This window comes from Sciurus vulgaris, assembly GCF_902686455.1.
Source record: "Sciurus vulgaris genome assembly, chromosome: 15".
Lineage (NCBI taxonomy): Eukaryota > Metazoa > Chordata > Mammalia > Rodentia > Sciuridae > Sciurus > Sciurus vulgaris.
In genome coordinates, this window is record NC_136476.1 from 18,411,621 (window position 1) to 18,432,721 (window position 21,101).

General features: G+C 39.7%; 1 protein-coding gene across 2 annotated transcripts in view; it reads right to left on the reverse strand.

Annotated features, from left to right (window-relative positions):
- Positions 1-21,101, reverse strand: part of ENTREP1 (endosomal transmembrane epsin interactor 1) — a 62,494-nt gene that overhangs the window by 14,303 nt on the left and 27,090 nt on the right. For both annotated transcript variants that reach the window (XM_079112035.1, XM_079112034.1), the window contains 3 exons: positions 9,251-9,361; positions 1,838-1,966; positions 23-130 (listed from right to left, as the gene is read on the reverse strand). In XM_079112035.1, coding sequence (XP_078968161.1) covers positions 23-130; positions 1,838-1,966; positions 9,251-9,361 — 348 coding nt within the window. The remainder of the gene's footprint in view (positions 1-22; positions 131-1,837; positions 1,967-9,250; positions 9,362-21,101) is intronic.

The window sequence follows — 21,101 nt, forward strand, 5'->3', positions numbered from 1 at the left end:
CACAGGCACCGACTAGACTTACGATGCATGATCGCCGGGTGGCGAAGATCTGCAGGTAGCGCAGGGCTGCGGCCACCAAGCAGACAGTGGTGGTCAGGGCGTTCAAGGCACACAGGGCGAAGAGGACTTTCTGGAACACAAAAAACAGCGTTGCCACTGAGCACTGAGTGCAGGTGGCCGCAATACAGTTCAAACATATTTTGATAATAAGCACACCATTGCAGGGAGACAAGACTCATAAGAAGACAAGCTTTAGTTGGGTCTGGTTCCCAGAAGGCACCAAAATAAAGGCTGGCTGTTATTATGACCCTCCTGCAAGAGTGTGTATCTTTTAATTTTTAAAACTCATCTCAGAGGATCCCTGCCTCAAAAGACCTGGTATGATAATACAGATGGCCCTTTCTATCCTCAGGTCCCACATCTGCAGGTTCAACCAACTGAGGATGGAAAATATTCAGAAAAACAAACTTTTTCTTGCCATTATTCCCTAAACAGAACAATAACTGTTTATATAATACTTACTTTGTATTAGGTATAGTAAATAATCTAGAGATGATTTGAAGTATACAGGAGGATGTGTGTGGGTTCGATGCAAATACTATACTACTTTATATAAGGGACTAGGACATCACAAATTTTGGTGTCCTCAGGGGTCCTGGATCCAATCCCCCATCAAAACCAAAGGATGATGGTATTGCTTTTAGGAAGCACCAGAACTCCATCTGGAAACACACCTTTGAGGGGAGCAGCAAAGTTATCTTCTGAAATTAGTGCTCCCAGGAATGTGATTCCCAGCCTCCCACCAGGACAGCACAGCTGCTGAATTTGTGGCCGCTGATTCTATTTCAGGAGCAATTGGCAGTGCTGCTCCAGGCACCCAACTAAGGCACAGCAGGGGCCAAGCCAGAGTGTAAACAGGACTTCTCTCCTCTGAGCACAGCAGCGAAGGCAATTCCAAAAGTTTCTTTTGCTACAGTCCTGGCTTCTGAGTGGGGCTTTCCCCAAGTTAAGTCCTGGCTCAGAAAGTTTGGCAGTGACTCAGCCATCAAATATGTAGAAGCCAAAGAAAGCAGGCCATTTTTACATTCACCAAACCAGGGCTGGCAGCTACTAACAGTTCTCTTGCTTTGCTTAGAGACTCCTCCTCACAACAAAAAAATAAAACCAAAACAAAGATCAAAAGAAAACTATTGGCAGCAAATAATCCAAACAATGATTCAGGTTCATCAACTGATTTTGTCACTCACTGGACACAATTTTTATCCAATCCTCTAACAAAAGATAGTTTTGTATTTCTCTTTGACTATTTGTTGTCTGTTATTAAATTATCTTTTGCATATTGTAGTTGTTACCTATTAAACAAGATAAGTACTTGAATTTCTCCAGTATTTTCTGGCTAACCTGTCTCCTTAGTCCATGTGTGACAGACTGGCAGCACCTGACAAAGCCCCCAAACTCATTCTTGCTAAGAAATGAGTATGAAAACAATGACAATGAGCATGCAATTTGAAGACTTTGCTAAAAGTTACACTATGTATGCATGTGCACACTTATATGTATAGTTTGGTTTCTTTCCAATTTTTTTGCTAACTTACAATTCTTGAATACACAACTTTCTGTGTTCAAGAATTTGAAGTTCACAATTTAAAAACCACAATAATCTGTGATTCTGCACTCAATTTTGCCTCTGAGCCACTAACGAAGGGGTTGCTCATATCTACTATCAGCAGCTTAATTATTTGAGAGGGGGACAGGATAGGAACATTTCAAGTACCTTTGTCTTCATTGAGGGTTAAATGATATATCTCTTGGTGAGGCTGGAACATGTTCAACATACCTTAAGGAGAAGGTGCACAGCACTACAAGGCTGAACTGGAAAGAGTTTCAAGGCATTTTCTTTGTCTGTGCATTTGGCTGGCTGAAATTCTTCACAACAGAAGCAAATCTTGCCTTCACCTAAATCCACCTTAAGGGAAAAGAGGTAGAACAATAATTTAATTATGAACTAAAAAACTCTCTCCTACACCACAAAACATCCATCCTACAGAATGAGATATGGCATAATTCCATGTTAGACATTACCTGAATCAGTCAGAATAGGCAAGGTTATGCTGCAGTAATAACCAAAACCAAAATTTCAGTATTTTAACCAACAGAAGTTATTTTTCATACATGGTACAAGTTCACAGCTGGTCAGCAGGGGGCTCTGCTTGTCATATTCCCCTGGGGACTCAGATCGATGGAACATCCACCATCCCCAAGGCATGGCATGAATGACATGCTGAACAGATGGAGAGCACACGATAAATGACACAGTGGCATTTAAAATAGGATCATCAGATAAAATATAGGATGCCCAACTAAATTTGAATTAAAACAACAATTTTTTAAAGTATGAGTATGTCCCAAATGTTGTATGAGGCATGCTTATACCGAAAAATTAATGGTTTATCCAAAATTCAAATTTAACTGGGCATCCTATATTTTTACTTATTGAATCTCACAATCCTACTTTAATGCTTCCTCTTGTGATTGATACTCATCACTTGAACTCATAATTTCATTGCCAAAGCAAATCACATGGTCTCGTCTAACTCCAAGAAGATGGGAAGTCCAATCCACCATGTATGTGAAACAAGCACATGGTATATCAAACTACTGTAGACCACGTAGGCTTAGCAAGAACTCTTGTTCACATTTTCAAAGTAGCCATAGTTGTTACCTGTTAAACAAAATCTAAAGTTCTCAAATTTCTCCTATATTTTCTGGCCAAGCAGAAAATGTTATTTGAAGTGGCAATTGATGCATAACCTCATCCATTTTTATTGAGATGCTTTGCAAACTTTCAGTTACTTTTCAAGATTTTCTTGAGTCCATGCTGTGGAATTTGTAACAGCAGATTTGGGCCAATAAGACCCATAATCTGAGGGTAAGGTTTATTCTCCCTTGTTCTGCTGCCTGAACTGTTGAAGTTGGTTTTATTTTTGCCTAAAAGGAAAGGCTCTACCTCTTTAATTAATTGCTAAATTAATTAGGCAGCTCTAATTTCACTAGCTGCAAAATTCTTCAGGAATCCTTAAGAATGACTTAACATTCACACTATTCTAGTTGCTAAATGGAGGAGGCACCTTCTTATTGAAATAGTTAAGAAATTTCAGTGTTTTACAAAAGAGAAAAGTTGATTCCTTATAATCTGAGCTGATTAGGAAACTAAGGAAAAACATTGTGTTAGATTGCATAATATTTGGGGGCAGAAGGACTATAGCTTATTTTTATTTTGAGGTAAAATTTACACACAAAAAAATTATATGAATCTGAAGTGTACCATTTGAGGAATTTTGGGGAAATAATACACCTATGTGATCCAAACCCTTACCAACATACAGGACATTGCCATCTCCAGAGAAAGCCCCTCGTGCCCTTCTCTATCAACCTCTGCCCCTACCTTCCTAGAGGTCACCAGCTTTCTCAATTTTTCCCACACAGATTAGTTTTGTTTCTTCCAGAGCTCCATGGACTCGGAAACATTTTTGATCCTTTGTCCTGAGACTATATTGAAAGGGATGCATTATTATATCAGATCTTGATATAAATTCTGCCTCTGGTGCAAGGAATGACAACCCCAGTTACCTTGATGGCCTCCGCAATTTCTATTAACTCATCCCCTTCTGGTCTCCATCTTTCCTGCTGTGTCTATGAAGACTATTTACCATAGCCATGTCCCCAAACCTAGATCCATAATCCCCTACACAGAGGCACAGGCTATTTGTATTACAATCTTTCCAGCACTGTCTCACAATTTTTGAAGATATATCCTGCTGCTAATATTGATACTAGTCTTCTAAAGAAAACACTATTGATGGTACCCTCTAAAGTAAAACTATTTTGGCCATTCTCACAGGTTTGCGCTAAGCTGAGTCTAGGCAGGAGGGAACCCATGGGCAGTCCCTGTGTTAACACTAACAACACCCGTTATAACAAATAAGCACTAAAGGATGTTACAGGAGCCTCCTTCCTGCCCTCCCCCCGCCCAACCAGGAACCAGGCTCACTCCACAAGATTTCTATTTCTCTATTCCTCCTTGGAACAAGCCTCCAGACCTTGCCTAAAGCCTCCCTCTCCCCTGGGTAATTCTAGGTGTCATCTTACAAAGTACTCCCTTTCCACAGGATCAGTTCTTGAAGCAAGATGTTGAGCTAAGTGAGGAAGCAGGTCTGTGTGTTCTGCACAGGTGGCTTCAGGACTCACTGAACATATGCAGACACATCACTCCAAAATCTTTAGCGTAAACCAGGATGGATGGCAAAACTTTCCAGATGAGGGAAAATTCATCCCTTTAAACAAGAACATCTGCAAATTTAATCATAAAAATAATCATGCATACCAATTAATGAGCCCACTGGATATAAGAAAGCCCCGAGGCTCTGCAAAAATCACTGTAGACAAGGATGCATTTGGTGTTTCTTGTTCCTGATCCTGAACAATCTAATGCTTTCACTTCCCTCTTTAAACCCACCTCTGCCCATTATTTCTGAAGATTCATTTTTACTTCTCTTCAGTCTTTTTCACTGATCTTCAAACCCTCAAAGAAGTCTCCTCAATGCTAAATGATGAATACCCACCTAACCTTGATACTATTACCTGACTCTGTCAGATCCATCTTCCTCCTATTATCCTCCAACACTGTGGTTTTTCAACCCTAGTTACACACTAGAATATTCTGGAGAGCTAGACCCAAAAAAAAAAAAAAAAAGATGATGTCACCTTCAGCAATCAGGGAACTGCAAATTAAATTACAGTAACTATGAAGTCTCGCTTTAGCTCGTTCAAACTGGCAAAAATAATTAAAGCTGAGGTGTGGTGGTGCATACCTATAATCTCAGGGACTCAGAAGGCTAAGGCAGGGAGATCTCAAGTTCAAGGTCAGCCCTGGCAATTGAGTGAGACTATGTCTCAAAATAAAAAATAAAATAAAACAGGGATGGGGATATGGAACAGGGGTAGAGCACTTGCTTAGAATATGTGAGGTCCTTTAAACCCCAGCACTACAATAAAAAAAAAAGAAAAATAGAGAGGAAACTTTTGCTGGTAGAGATGTGGAGAGTTACTGGGGGAAATGTGAGATGAAGTCCTTTAATAAAGGAACTAGCTATCCATTTTAGAGAAAAATATTTATTTCACACAATTAGTATGGAAAACTGTTTAGCAGATTTTTAAAATGTTAAGCCCATTTGACACATGATCCAGCAATTCTATGCCCAAGAATCTACTCAGAATAAATAAAATCAGTTTTTGTGGGAAAAAAAAAAAAAAAACTATAAAGTCCACAGCCACTTTGTTCATAGTACCCCCAAACTTGCTGCAAACCAAATGATGTCCATCAAAATAGGAAAATGGATAAAATGAACTGTAGTAGTTTCATACAATGAAATATTGCTCTGCCAGAAAAGGTACAAGATCATGAATAAGTATCAGAAATATAATGCTGAGCAAAATAAGTATGACATAACAAGGTATACACTATATGGTTTCATTTATATAAAATTCAAGAAACGGCAAAATTAGTCTAGAGTGAAAGAAATAGGAACTGTGACTGCCTATGAGAGAGAAGAGCTTGCCTGGAAGGGACACCAAAGAACTTTCTAGGGATGTGGAAATGTTCTGGAGTCAAGATGAGTACATAACTTGGGTAAAAACTCAAGTCAACTGTACAATAAGATCTGTGCATTTCACTGTAAATTTTACCTCACTCTAAAAAAAAATGGAAAGAGTCATAAGATGGTTGAATTTACAATAAATTAGAAAAGCAAAAGAAAAGATACACTGCTAGAACAACCCCTTGTTCTGAAAGCTTACTCCACTCAGGACTAAAAGCCCACTTCGGGATATGGAATAGTGTTGATTGTTTCCAGTGGCCCAAATCCAAGCCAACAGACAACAAAATAGAACTAATTTGATAAAAGTAAAAGAAGGTGTTAGATCTGTATCCATCTTTATGTGATAAATCTTTAAGTAAGAAAAGTTGTAACAAGGCATATGCAATATCCCATTCTTGAAAAATCATGAAAAACCCACCCAAATCATATTTATGAAAAGAAATTTCCCAACCTGTTACCATGGAGGTGAATGATGTGGGGGAAGAAGGAAAGGGAAGAGGAAATTATTCCCTTTCCCAAAAGACTTACTTCATTTATAAATAATCTTCCTAATGAAAAATAATAATTATGATATGATCCCATTGATAGAAAATTATATATATTTTGTGCATAAAAAGATGCATAAAACAAAGCTAAGTGGTTAACTATGCTATCCCAGAATACTGGGATTTCTAATGATTCTTAAGTTCTGGTCTATACTTCCATGACTTGCTCAAACTTTTACAATTATATAATCAGAAATAATCACAGATTTGGTTTTGTGGAGGCAATTTTTAAATTCAAAATACACTTAATACAAAGTAGTTATCTATAAGGGGTTACTATGTAGAATATATAAAGAATTCCCATAACTCAACAAAAATAATGATAATCACCTCACTAAAAAAAATGGGCAAAAAAACATTTCTCCAAAAAGAAATACACATGGCAAACACACACATGAAAAGATGCTAATATCACTAAGAATCAAAGAAATGTAATCAGGACTACAATTAGATATAACCTGATCATACTCAATAGGATGGATACTATTAGAAAAATAGAAAATGAGTGTCAGTAAGAATGTGGAGAAATTGGAATCCTTGTACATTGTTGGTAGGAACGTAAAATGGTGCAGCCACTTTGGAAAACAGTATGGAGGCTCCTTGCAAAGTTAAAAAGAGAATTACTGCTGAGCATGGTAGCACACCATGGAGGCTTATAATCCCAGCACCTTGGGAGGCAGAGACACAGGGGGATTACCAAGTTCAAGGCCAGCCTCAGCAACTGGGCAAGTCCCTAAGCAACTTAACAAGACCCTACTGCAAAATAAAATATAAAAAGGACTGTGGAGGTGGCTCAATGGTGAGCATCCCTGGGTTCAATCCCTAGAACCAAAAAAAAAAAAAAAAAAAAAGCTATTTCCAAGAGAATTACCATATGATCCCGCAAACCCACTTCTGGGTATAAAGTCCAAAGGATCCCCAAAAGATATTTTTGAGATGAACTTATGTTCATCACAGCACTATACACAATAGCCAAGAGGTAGAATGTTTATCAACAGATTAATGGATAAACAGAATGTGTCATAGACATGTAAAATAATATTATTCAGTCTTAAAAAGAAAGGAAATTCTGACACATGCAACAATTTTCCTGACTTTTCCTTCCCTATATCATTACTTTCCACTTCTGGTCTGTCTTTACTCTTCTCATTTGCTGTGTGGCTAATAATTGGAAAACCAACCTTTGTTCAAAAATTTTCTCTGGGAACAATCTGTATGTAAAGGCGTATGTCTGGGGTTACTGGAAACTCCCAAGACAAAAGAGACCTAGATACAATCCTCCAGGAGATTCCAGCTGAGAAAAAAAAGTCTCGGGCACATAAATATCTTTAGCCCAAAAGAGAAAGGGATAGATAAGTGCCTAAGAAACATACAGATAGAATATTCTGGAAGATTATTTTCTCTGTGGATCAGGGACCATCTCCTGAAGGAAAGAGTCTTTTAATGGGGCTTTAAAAAACTAAGAGCATTTGAATGGAGGTGAGGAGAAAGGAATCCTTGAGGGAGAGATACCAGTGTTAGAAATAAGAAAATAGGGCAAGATCCTAGGAAATAACATGTGGGGTTTGCCTCAATTACAGGGAGTGTGAGCTGCTCCAGTGCAAGGGTAGGATGAAGGTAATGCACATAGGGCCTTAGAAGTCATGTGAACCCATAATTTAAGGTTACTAAGCTATGGAATCTGTGAAGAATTCTAAGATCGAGCAGCAGGTTTTCAGCGAGTCCCTGGGAAATGTCCCTGTCTGGGAAGGTCGTGAGTGTCACTGAGGGGCTTCAAATTCATCACAGTCTTTGCAGCAACGTGGCAGCCCTGTTTGCTTGCATCCTGCTGGTTGCTAGAGGATCAGACCACCACACAACTAAGTTCCAAATAGATGAGATTTACCACAACTTCGAAAGAATCCATTCCTTTTGCTTTGTGTTTTAGGGAGACGGATGTTACTGGGAAGGACTTTAAAAAGTTCAGAGAGAGCCAGTGGTTCCGCTCCTGTGTAATAAACCCAAAGGAACTGAGAGCAAGGCGGAGAAGAGATGTTTATACACCCATGGGCATAGAGCATTGTACACAATAGACAAAAGATGGAAACAACCCAAGGGCCCATCCATGGATGAATGGATAAACAAAATGTGTCACATGCTCATACAATGGTGTATTATTCAGCTTTAAAAGGGAAGTGAATTCTTACACACACTGCAACACAGAGACACCTTGAGGGCATTATACTAAGTAAGTAAATTACTTGTAGAAAGATAAATACAGTGTTATTCAACTTATATGAGGTACTTAAGAGTACTGGAATTCATGAAAGTGGAAAGTAGAATAGGGGTTGCCAGGTACTCAGGGAAGGGATGAGATGAGGATGCTGTTTCAGAGTTGCCTGCTGAGGAGTTCTGGAGATGGCGTGCACAGCAGCATAAAAGCACACAATGCTACTCACATGTACACTTAAAACGGTTAAAATGGTCAATTTTATGTTATATGTATTTTACCACAATTTAAACATTTTTTAAATTAGGAATGCTACAAGTCCACAACCTCTTATGCACAATTTTGAAATCCGAAAAGCTTCGAAAAGCAAGTCTTGATTACAGACTGCTGTCCCAGACTCCATGGCAACCTGCGTAATAAAAGGTGTATGTACCATATTTTTTCCTCTGAAATCAGAAAATCCTTAAATGCTGACACACACTTGGCCACAAAGTTTTCATATAAAGATTATCGGCCTGGATCCTGGCAATACTCATTTCTCCTCTTTAGACAAAGGCAGACAGATCAGCTGTGGAGACATGACCCATCTACTCACTAACTAATGATGCACTACATGTCTATGGTTCTGGGGGTTACAGTGGGTGATCACTGCTTTGGCAAAAATTATTGATGATCGAGTTAAATAATTAGCAGGAGCTTTTTGTTTTGTTTTCCCACTTCCTTTTACTGATTTCAGGCTTCACTTCTACACAGTTGTCAATTATGCATGCTGCACGTCACACCAGAAGAGCAGACAGGTCCAGGTCTGCCTGATGCACAGTGATGTCTCGGCTACTTACCAGATCACACCTGGGCACGCTGGACACAAACTGTGCCCCTTGGCAGCCTAGGATGAACCCCGCGAGATTTAGGAGGACACAAACCACAGACAGCAACACAAAGAGGTTTACCTGAAATGGGAAGAGGATGGGCTGTTAGAAAAAGATCACAGCAAATACGAAGAAGGTTTGGTAGGAACAAAAATAATTTTTTTTTTCTTCCAAGAGAAAACTTTAAAAAAAATTCAAACCATGCTTTTATAAACATTTTTCCCACATTTTAGAATTTTTTTAAATTGTGCAAAGGAATGCCACTACCTCTCATGGCATTCTCAATAATCTCACATTCCTATTTTTTTCCTCTTTACAAGTAATTCTTCATCTTTGCTCCAGATGTTGCCTGAAGCCCGGGATATTTTCTCATTGAGTCATTCTGACTTTTCCTGAGTTTTGCTGGATCAATAACAGTAAATAGACAAATGGAGAGCTCTAGATTATAAGTGGAATACAGGCAGACCAAGGATCTCAGAGTCACTGATGGCCAGACATCACAGGATACAAATGAAAGTAAAAATGGATCTTTGTATAGTTCATACAAAGAAGTGCACAACAATTTTCTGTGTACTTTTTTCCAAAGTTAAAAATAATATTACTTCGAATAATTAAGAACTGACAGAAGTCAACCAAGAAGCCAGCATTTACTTGGTGTACATTAGATGCTACACAGGTCTTTCAATTTGAGAATGATGATTATTGTGAATATCAAAACTTTTCATAAATACAAAAACAAATATAAAAGTTTAGAGCCAATAATTAACACTGTGAAAACCAAGCATCAATTCAGAGAGCTGATACATCAGAGTTGGCCGGCAAATGAGTTCACAAATACCAACAGAGAAAATGTGGCCTTTGACGATTGTGGTCATTCCAAGTCGACCTTGAGAGCATCTCTTCAGATCCTTTTTGTACATCAATATTTAATACCAAACAATGCCACCCTTCCTAAGGGGAATTCCTGCTTCTCCCAGAGGAGTCTGGCTTCTCTCCTTTTATTGCTAATTTTAACAGCCTGTCATCAAATCTTTGGGAAAATTCTGGTCACGGCTGCGTTCCAGTTTCCCAGGCTGGATTCCCTGGTGTCCAGAGGACTTGACGTGAACAGCAGACAGCACATGTCCCCTCTTGCACCGCATCATTTGTGATGATGTCAAAACTTTCCAAAAAAGGAGGATGCATTGTTGGCAAATGACAGAGCATAATCTTCGCACATGGATTTCCACAAACTGCCAGTGGCTATTCAGAGACTGAATGCATCTGAAATCTTCATACCCAGCAACACAATCAGTGTCAATACAGAAAAATCTTGTACTTTCCTTTGGAAATTTTCCATAGCAAAATATAAGATGCTTTGAAAAAAACAGTGTGGTTATGGTCCTTATGCACAGCACACACTACTAACCTTCATAACTAAAAATTAACATCATGCCATACAAAAATGAGTGAGGACCCATCGCTCCCAATGCTGGACCCCAAGATATTAAATTCAGCTTATCCAAAGATACAATTAACAAAATCAGTAGGCATGCCACAGATGAGGAGAAAATATTTTCATGCATATACTGAACAAGGAACCTGTCTCCAGGATATATAAACAACCCCTTGTTTCAGTAACAAAAAAATAAACAACCCAATTTAAAATGTGGGGCAAAAGACTTGGACTGGTATTATATGCACACAGAAGAAAGATACAGGAAGCCAACAGGCACATGAAAAGATTATCAGCCATCATGAATGCAAATTAAAAACACCATAAGATACCACTACACACCAACTAGAATGGTTAAAATTTAAAAGTCAATAATACCAAGTGTTGGTAAGGTAGTGGAACACCTGGACTCTCGAGACATTGCTTGTGCAAGTAGAAAATGGTACAATCACTTTAGAGAACTGTCAGTTTCCCAAAGGTCTTAAAATCAGCATACTACAGAGATACAGCCACATCAATGTTCACTGCTGCTCAATTCACCATAGCCAGATTGTGGAACCAACCTAGATGTCCTTCAATTGATGAATGGATAAAGAAACTGTGGCATATGTATACAATGGAATATTACTCCGCCATAAAGAATGATAAAATTATGGCATTCGCAGGCAAATGGATGAAATTGGAGAAAATCATGCTAAGTGAGATAAGCCAATCTCAAAAAACCAAAGGATGAATGATCTCGCTGATAAGCGGATGATGACACATAATTGGGGGTGGGAGGGGTTAGCGTTAGGGTTAGGGTTAGGGTTAGGTTTAGGGTTAGGGTTAGGGAGGGGGGCAAGAATGGAGGAAGGAAGGACTGTATAGAGGGAAAAGAGGGGTGGGAGGGGTGGGGGGGAAGGGGGAAAAATGGCAGAATGAATCAAACAACATTGCCCTGTGTAAATTTATGATTACACGAATGGTATGCCTTTACTCCATGTACAGAGAATCAAAATGTATCCCATTTGTTTACAATTAAAAAAAAAACTGTCAGTTTATTAAAATTAAATATAATATACTTCTATGCAGGAGGAGTCCAAATAATTTATGGAGATGCTTTACTTTCAATTCCCTACTCCTTAAAATGTGGGCTGCACAAAGTGACTTCCTTCAAAAGGATATAGTATGCAAAGAGGAGGTAAATAACTTTCCAGTGGAGAAATATGACACACACTACATCAACCATCTGCCCAAGGTTAAAATCAGTGGTAAATCATGTCAACAGCATGTGCCTTTGATAAGATGTAATGAAAACAGCACTTTACCACTATGGTCTTATTACCCCCAAACCCATAATAACCTCAGTCTAATCACAGAAAAACATCAGGTAATCCCAACTGAGGTACACTTTACAAAATACCTGATAAGTACTCCTCAAAACAGTCAAGTTCATCAAAAACAGAAGAAGTTTGAGAAATTGCAATAGCCCAAAGAAGCCTCCTCAGACATGACAACTAAATGCTACAACGTGTCTGGGCCAGAAGAAGGACAGTGGGTAACAGGAACGGAAACCTGAAGAGCAGGGTCTTCAGTTGACAAGGACGTGTCAATATTCATTCATTAACTGTGGTTAATGTACCATGCTAAAAGTACTGTGTCCACTGGGAGGAGAAACTCAGTGTGCTCTGAGTATAGGGATCGCTGTATATTAGCCTTGGGATTTTTAGAGTATCTTAACTATTCTAAAATAAAATTTTTATTTAAAAATACAATGAAGTGAATATACAATGTGGTATATTCAAACAATGGAGTAGTTCCAAGAATAAAAAGGAAAAAACTACTCGTCAAAACAACATAAAGTCTAAAATCAAACGAGCCAGATACTACATGATTTCACTTATGTCAAGTTCACGAATAGACCAAATAATCTATGGTGACAGAAATAAGAATGGTGGTTGGTGGTTGGGGGCTGGGGGGATAGCTCAGTTGGTAAAGTGTTTGCCTTGTAAGCACAAGGCCCTGGGTTCGATCCCCAGCACCGCAAAAAAAAAAAAAAAAAAAAATGTTGGTTGCCTATCTGGGGTGTTGGGAGGGAGGAGCCTGAGGGGAGACATGAGGGAAAGTTCATGAGTGACAAAATGCCCTGGGACTCATCTTGGGTGGTGGTTTTATGTGTGATTCCAGGTGTCAAAATTTAGCTCACTGAATACTAAGGATCTGAGATTTCACGGCATATAAATTATACTTATTATATATTTTTTTAAAAAAAGAGCACATCCTGAATTCAACTGCCAAGGCAGGAGTGTAAGACCAGATAATGAAAAAGAGCTATTTCTAAAACGTCTGAACAACCAACAACAAGGTGAATGTCCCTCAGGGATCAATCACCTCCTAAGCTAGAAGAGCCGCCAATGGCAAGTCAAGGTCAAATCATCAGAGTGATGCACCTGCAAACCCCAGGGTGAGGACCTGGGCCATGGTGTACAGACTGCACAGAATGGTCATGAACTACTTCTCATGATGCAGATGGCAACGTGTTATTATTTTAAACTTCTTAGTCAATTGGTCACCTGAATTACTCCAGAGTAGACCACTGGGACAAACATCAGTCACAGAGGCTACAAGGATAACTCTTTCAGAGGGTGGCTCAGGTCCCAGGTTACAAACTATTGGAGTTATAAGGGAAACATTTAGGGTTGCCAGGAAACTCTGGAGTGGATCCCTGTGGCTTTAACCTGGTTGTAAGGGTATAACTTTCAAGACCCAAATTTCCATCAAAACCTTTTCCAGATGCTGACCCTGCAAAGAGAAGTCAGAAAAACATTAGCTGGGAATGACAGACATCATAGTCACATAACCCAATCAGCAATATGTGAGAAAGGGAAGAATTTCTTATATTTGTTATATTATCATTCTTGCCTTTAAAAAAAAATTGCAGGTTATTTGGGTTTCTCTTTGTAGAAAGCACCTGAAAATTGGAAAGAGGTAATCTGACTGAAAGTCAGTCTTTCCCACTCATTTGCTATATCCTAGGCAATCTCTGTGAAACTCACTTTTCTCATCTGTTAAATGGGTCTATCTTCTTACCTACCTCCAAAGATTACTGTGTGACTCACACAAAATGATATATATGAAATCCTTTTTAAACTGCAAAATACGAATCGTTTTATCATTAACAATATAGGACATGTCCCCTTTTTCTTTTTAGAGGAGGCAGCTTCTCATTGCAAGATGAATTTCCCAAAATAAATTTCAGTAATTCTGGTACCAGTATTTCATTCTTTTGCTTGTGACACACCTGAATTTAAGGCAGCTTGGAAGGATGTTCAAATTATAAGGATAATCCACAAGTATATTGTTTCCAAAATGTCTCCAAAAAGAATGATTTCTGCATCCTCCTTCTGGACTCCCTCCACCCTGGGCTACTGACACTTAGGTGCAGGATCCCTTGTCTGCCTGGTTCCTCTCTCGTCCTCACCATCCTCCACTCCATCTGCAGGAGGTCACTCTGCACACACATCCAGGTCTGTCCTCTGACCTCCAGTTCAGTTCAATCCAAGGGGAGCCGCAGCGAAAGACCAGAGGAAAGGAAGGGAAGAGAGCTGGGTGGTTAATCTTCTGGTTCCTTCTCTGTGACCTCAGACAGGCAGAGTCCCTCAATGGAAAGTTACAGCGGATGTCCTCTCAGGGGTCCTCTGCACATGCCTTCCAGATTCTGGCCACTATTTCCTCTGACCCCTCCAGGTTTAGAGAGCGTTACTAGTTTCTCAGTTTCCCACATGCTGCACCTACCTTTGAGAACTGCCCCTTTATTAGCCCCAAGTCAAATTAAAATTGTATTGAGCCGTCCATTTTCTGCTGGAAGCTGGACTGATAACAACTTCCCTTCCAAGTTTTCCTTATATTTAACCTAACTTTTTTCAGCTCCTAGAGTCTAGTTCCTCACCCCCAATGAATCATCATCTGCCTCGTGAAGGGAGCACCATATTTTGTAGTCCCTGAATTCTACAGAAGCCAGTTCATACTTGGGATTTATTCTCAAGAAACAGAAAAGCCCAGGGTTGACAAAAAATGTCTTCTTAGAACTTGTACTTAAACCATGAGACATACCAGGAGCCAAAAACTGGAGGGCTTGCCTCGGGGCCCTGAGGACATCAGGGGGAAGATGCACAATCCAAGACCCAGGCAGTGAGTCCTTTCACAAGGACCTGTGACATGACTTCAGTCTTTTATGCTTTGGTTTCACTTGCTGCTAACTTGAATCTTAAGTATTTTGTGATGCGGGTACCAAGTATCCTTATGCAAAAGATACTACGTGTTTCAATTCAGTATTTGGAATTCACCTTACCTCTCATCAACTGCATTGTGCCCCAAGTTCATTCCAGGCCCCAGTTAAGTGAATAAATAAAAGAAGGTTTGGGGGACAGGAGCCTACCAACAGGCAACATCACCTTCTGTTTGCCTGGTCCCACCTGATAAAATTTATTCATAATCCCTATCACATAATACCATTAAATAATTATGGCTATCACAGCTTGGCATTGTGAATGTGCTTTTTGATATAAGATTTCATTCTTTAAATAGGCTGACCTTTCCCTACTACCCAAGGATTTTTATTTTGTCCCTTACTTCCCTACTGCTCCAAGCTCAAGATGTGATAAACTTACTGAGCATGTTTAAATAAATAAGCAGTTCCAATAACTGTGGAAAAGCACAAGCTTTAACACAATTTGATTAGGCTTCAAATGGAGAGGTGAGGAGAAACATTTTAGTCTACCAGTTCCTGGAAACCCTCTAAGATGGCAATAAAATGAGAATTTTAAATGCAGAAATGTAAAGGAAGAACAGCAAAATTTCTGAAGACTGAATATGAATTGACCCAGTGGTTCTTAGAAAACTAAATGCCACACAGCAAGGAGAAAGACAAACCCCAGTAGTATTTACTCTTCAGAATCCCCAAATATTTAGCAAGGGGTGGCCACCAGAAAAATTAAGACTGATTGAGAATCTACTGAAGAAGCGATTATAAAATGGTACAAACACTATGGAAAATGATCAGATATTTCTAATAACGTCAAACATAAACCACACTATAACTCAACAATTCCACTCTTTGGTATGTACCCAAGAGAACTTAATACAGAGTCCAAAAAAAGCCCAGACAAGGAAGCTCACAGCAACTTGTTCATAACAGCCAAAACTGGAAACTTAAATGCCCAAGAACAGGAACACGGATGAACAGATTACAGTATATCCCTGAGAGGATAATAAAGCAATAAATCCAGGTGAGGTGGCACATGTCTGTAATCCCAGCTACTGAAGAGGCTGAGGCAGGAGGATGCTGAGTTCCAGGCAGCCTCAACAACTTAGCATGATCTTGAGCAATTTAGCGAGATCTTGTCTCAAAATAAAAATATAAAAAGGACTAGGAATGTAAATCAGTGGTAAGGAGCCCTTGGTACCAAAATTAATTTAATGCAAAAAATTTTAAATAAACTCCAACAATAAAAAGGATCAAACTATAGATGCATGGAACCACAGGGCTGAATCTCAGAAACAGTATATTATGTGAAAGAAGCCAGACACAAAAGTGCACATGCTGTAGGATTCCATTTATATGCAGTTCTATAGATTGTAAAATTAATCAAAGTGGCCCACAAGGTTCACTGTGCTGAAAGTCTGGTCTTTGGTGTGGTCATGCTGAGAGTTAGTGGGACCTATAAGAGGTGGGAACTAGTGAGAAGTCTGTAGGGAAAGGAGGGTGGCTCCACACAAGGGACTGAGAGACCCCAGTCTCTCTGGCTTGCTGCTTTGATGATGTGATCTCTTGCTCCCACCACTGCTATCTGCCAAGAGGTGAGGCAGCCAAGGGAGGACCATACTAGAACCTGCACATGCTGTTTGGACTTTCAGCCTTCAAAACAGTAAGCTATGTAAACCTTTTTTCTTCATAAGTAGCCAACCTCAGATATTCCTTTATAATAATGAGAAGTGGACCAATATACTCCCATAGGAAGGGAGGGAAATTGGGAAGGGGCATAAGGGAATATTATAGAATGCTGGAAAAGTTCTAGTTCATGACCTGGATGATTATTATTACTCAAGTGTATTCATCTATAAAAATTCAGCAAGCTATACATTTAAGATTTGTACATTTTACTATGCATACCTTATCCCTTTTTTTATCTTTTTTTTAAATTGTAAACAAATGGGGTACATGTTGTTTCTCTGTTTGTACGTGGAGTAAAGTCATACCATTTGTGTAATCATAAATTTACATAGGATAATCTTGTCCTTTTTAACAAAAACCCAGAAAAAAATCAGAACTCCTGATTCCTTTTCCTGAACACAGCTATGGACCCAGAAGAAATTTTTCTTCAACCACACATAAGACTGGAATTTCTTTACAGAACCCAAATTTCATGGAACAATGTCTTTAAATTTTTGACAGAAAATTCCAACTCAGAATTCTACTAAAAATAACAATCCAGTTTGAGTAAAATAAAAATGTTTTTACAGATCTGCAATTTATACGTAGGTTTTAAAAATGTGTTTCTCACATATGCTTTTCTCAGAAAGTTCCTAGAGTGTGCACTATGAAAATCAGAGGGGAATTAAGGAAATAAAAAGAGGGCTGGGAGCTAGAAAACAGTGACCTGGTCTCAGAGGAAGGAATGGGAAAGCCCAGGATAATGGTGAAATTGTGATAGGGGTGACAGTTAGGTGTAGGACTTAATGGCAGCTGGTCCAGATAGTGAGTCAGAGGCTGAAGGGCATCTCCAAGAGAAGCAAAGTGATGGAGAAACCCATAAACATGCCTGAATATTTAAGAAACAGGCTTACAGAGGCAAGTGGTAAAATAGGAATTAGTGATAGATACATAGAAAAAATAAGGGGGAAGGGAAAGACCATTGTTAACTTGAGGAAAAACTAAATATTTTACAGAAAGGAAATGTTACCACAGTCAAAATAAGATGAAGACTGAATATTGCCCTGACCAAAATTATGATATAACCACATGGAGAGGAAGAGCATCAAAGGTATTTACAAAGATCATGATCTCCCGTCTGCAATGCCTAACGCTGGAATATCAGGAAATGCAATGTCAACGCTTTCCTTATAAGCACAGAGATAAATACCAAAAGAATGGCGGAGGTGGCTGCCCTAGGTGAAGAGAGATAAGGAACTCTGTATTCTTATTAAAACTAACAGCACTATTTGACCCTTTTGAACTACATGCATGTGTAACTTTGGTAAAAACGAGAACTAAATTTAAAGTATAAAATTAAATGAACTGGAGTTAGAAAAATGTGTGTTCTGTTTCCAGGCCACTCACTTACTAGCTGAGTGATCTTGGGCAAACTAACTTAATCTCTCTGGGTGTCATTTATTCACCCCTAAAATAAAGTAATACCTCAAAGACGGTTGAAGGGAACACCAAAAGATAAGGCAACGTCCACACAGCTACCCAGGCAGGGCCTGGCACACAGGCACGTACAAGGTCTCGCCTCCATAACTGCACTCGGCAAACTTCTAATAAATCAGGAACCATGGCCCCCTCTCTTCCTGTCCTCTCTCCAGCTTTGCTTAAGTGCATTTTTGCTCTCTGCACCTTTCCATCACCATCTCTCCTGCAACTGCCCTCACTGTGCCATTTCCGGTCCTCACACCCACCCACCCCTCACCCTCATAGGCTCTTCCCAGGGTCACACTGCTCACAGGTGTACATGGGTCCTCACAGGTCAGCCCCACTCCATCGGCCTGCACCATGAGCAGGACTCTAATCCAGAAAGGCTTTATTCATGCTCTAAAAAAAAAGTCCCTTCAAAATTAACTCATTCATTGAAAGCAAGGTTCCTTTTTACACTCTCAGAAATGATAAATATTTCTCCTAAATGTTAACAGTGAATTGTGTGTGTTGTTTTTGTTTAAATATCAATAGCTTGCCAAATTCTTTTCTAATGAGAAGAAACTTCTGAAACAAGTTTCTTTTGATACTACTTCAAAGTAGATTAAAAACATGAAATATGGGGCTGGGGTTATGGCTCAGCGGTAGAGCGCTCTCCTAGTGTGTGTGAGGCCCTAGGTTCAATCCTCAGCAGCACATAAAAATAAAAGAAAAGGTACTGTGTCCACCTACAACATATATATGCTCATATATGCAACATATATGTGCTCAGCAGCACATAAAAATAAAAGAAAAGGTACTGTGTCCACCTACAACATGTATATATGTTTAATATTGCTTTCTCCAGTGGGGTACAAAATCTGAATCAAGGATACAAAAACATAGGTGATGGTAAATAAAATGAGTGAGTGAATTATAGAACAAATGGGAAAGAATGGATCTTTTCTGATGGACCCTGCTTATAGGTACGATGCCTTAATATTCTAGACCATATGCACCCAGGCCCTGAAAGGCAAAGTCCCACTTACTAGCAGTGCTCGAATGGAAATGGCCACCTCCACACGTCCTGGGAAAAGATGGAAGGATAGGAACTCCTATTCCATTGTCCAGAGGTAGAAGTGAGGGTGAAGCATGGGAGGAAGAACAAAGCCCCAGTCCTTAGACTTCAGGTGTCAGTTTCCCTGCTGAAACAATTCCCAATGGCTGGCAAACTAACCGCCATTTTGACATTCCATCCTCAGAGGCATGGAGTCAGAGCTGCAAATCTCTTGACTGGTCACTGGTAAACATGACAAAGGGCACAGGACGTGATGGTCAAGGCAACTATCTGTGTAATTCTTAAGAGTTTAAGTTTCTATTCAGTGTGAGGAAGCATTTTAAAATGATATAGAGTCATGAACACAAAAAGATGGCACTGGTATGGGGAAGGGGAGCTGGAGACAAGACCCCAATCTAAAGTCTTCCTTCACTGGTTTAGCAAAACACATGTGTGGACTGTCCACCCAGACCCAAGGCAACCAACCCCCCCTAACAACTCAGGGCCACTCAACGCCCACGCTCTGGCTACTTAACCCCACTTCAGGAGCTCCACATGCAGTGACTGTAGGGTTTCAGTCCGTGACACCCTTCTCCTGGAAGCTTGGCAGATACACTGTCATTGTCCTGACCAGTTCTCCTGCCAACAAGGCAAACACAGGCTGCTGCTGGGCACAGAAGCAGCTGTCTCCCTCTCCTCCCAAAGGTGGTGAAGGGCCAGGTTTACTCATATTACGCTGTCTCCTGATTTTCTTTTTATAAGGTGTTTAAAATATAATAATATTTCTTTCCCATTCCTCTTTCAACATCAGTGAAAACCCTCTTGCTTTCCCCACTAGAGTGAGACACAAATGTTCATCCATTTGGGACACCGATTTGAGGAGTTAAAAGCACTCAGAACCTGGAGCTGCTTATTCCTGGTGAAGACATGCACAGCTCAGGGGCATTTCCAAGCCTCCTTGCTTATGAAAAGCAGAGTTTACCCTATGGGGGTTCCTGTCCCAGATCTCCTTCAGATCCCGCAGGTCCGCCTCTCAGTACACTGACCTTCCTTCTCAGGAAAGTGACTTTTCTCAGCAGCTAAGCAATCAGGCTCAGTGAGAAGTGTCTGCCTCCATAGCTTCTCAATTCTACCTGGACAGTTCTATCGACCCCCCTCAGCATGTTCTCATCACGAATGTGTCCAGGGACCTGAGGAAGGATCCTCAGGAGCATCTAGAGAAACAGTGGACCATGTGACACATTCGACTTGCTGTTCTGACAAGGAGAACTGATCAGGAGCCCAATCTGCAATGTCCTTTGGTAATAAGTTGGCAAAAATTAATTTAGATGTGAAGAGAAGATAAGCAGTGGAAAGTTAAAGTTCTCTAGTTCTTGAGAGTCCATCTTCCTTTCCTCCATTATTCTTCTGTCCTTTCCTCTGTACTTCTATAATTTTCTTTCTTTCTCTGCTTCTGGTCCCTACTTTACTGCTCTTAGTGTCTCAAGCTGCAGCAAGTTAAAGAGTCAGATCTTATGATCCTTGTGCCCCTCCCCATCATGAAAATACAGATCCTGAGAAGAATATGCTAAGGAGCCAGTAGTCTCCAAAGATGGCCACCCTCAGGTCCTTCCCTCTCTGTATTAATGCTGTTCCTCACATCGAGAGGTGAAACAGACATTATTACCTCATGTACATATGTGACTGCATGACTGATGTGATCCTACAATATGTATAATCGGAAAAATGAGAAATGACACTCCATTTATGTATGATCTATCAAAATGTATAAATGCATTCTACTGTCATGTGTAACTAATTAGAACAAATAAAATTTTAAAGAATTTTTAAAAAGAGGTGAGGTCCAGTATATACTGTGGAACATTATTCAGCCATAAAAGGGGTGAGGTTCTGACAAATGCTGCAACATGGGTAAACCTTGAAAACATTTTTCTAAGTAAGTCAGACACAAAAACACAAG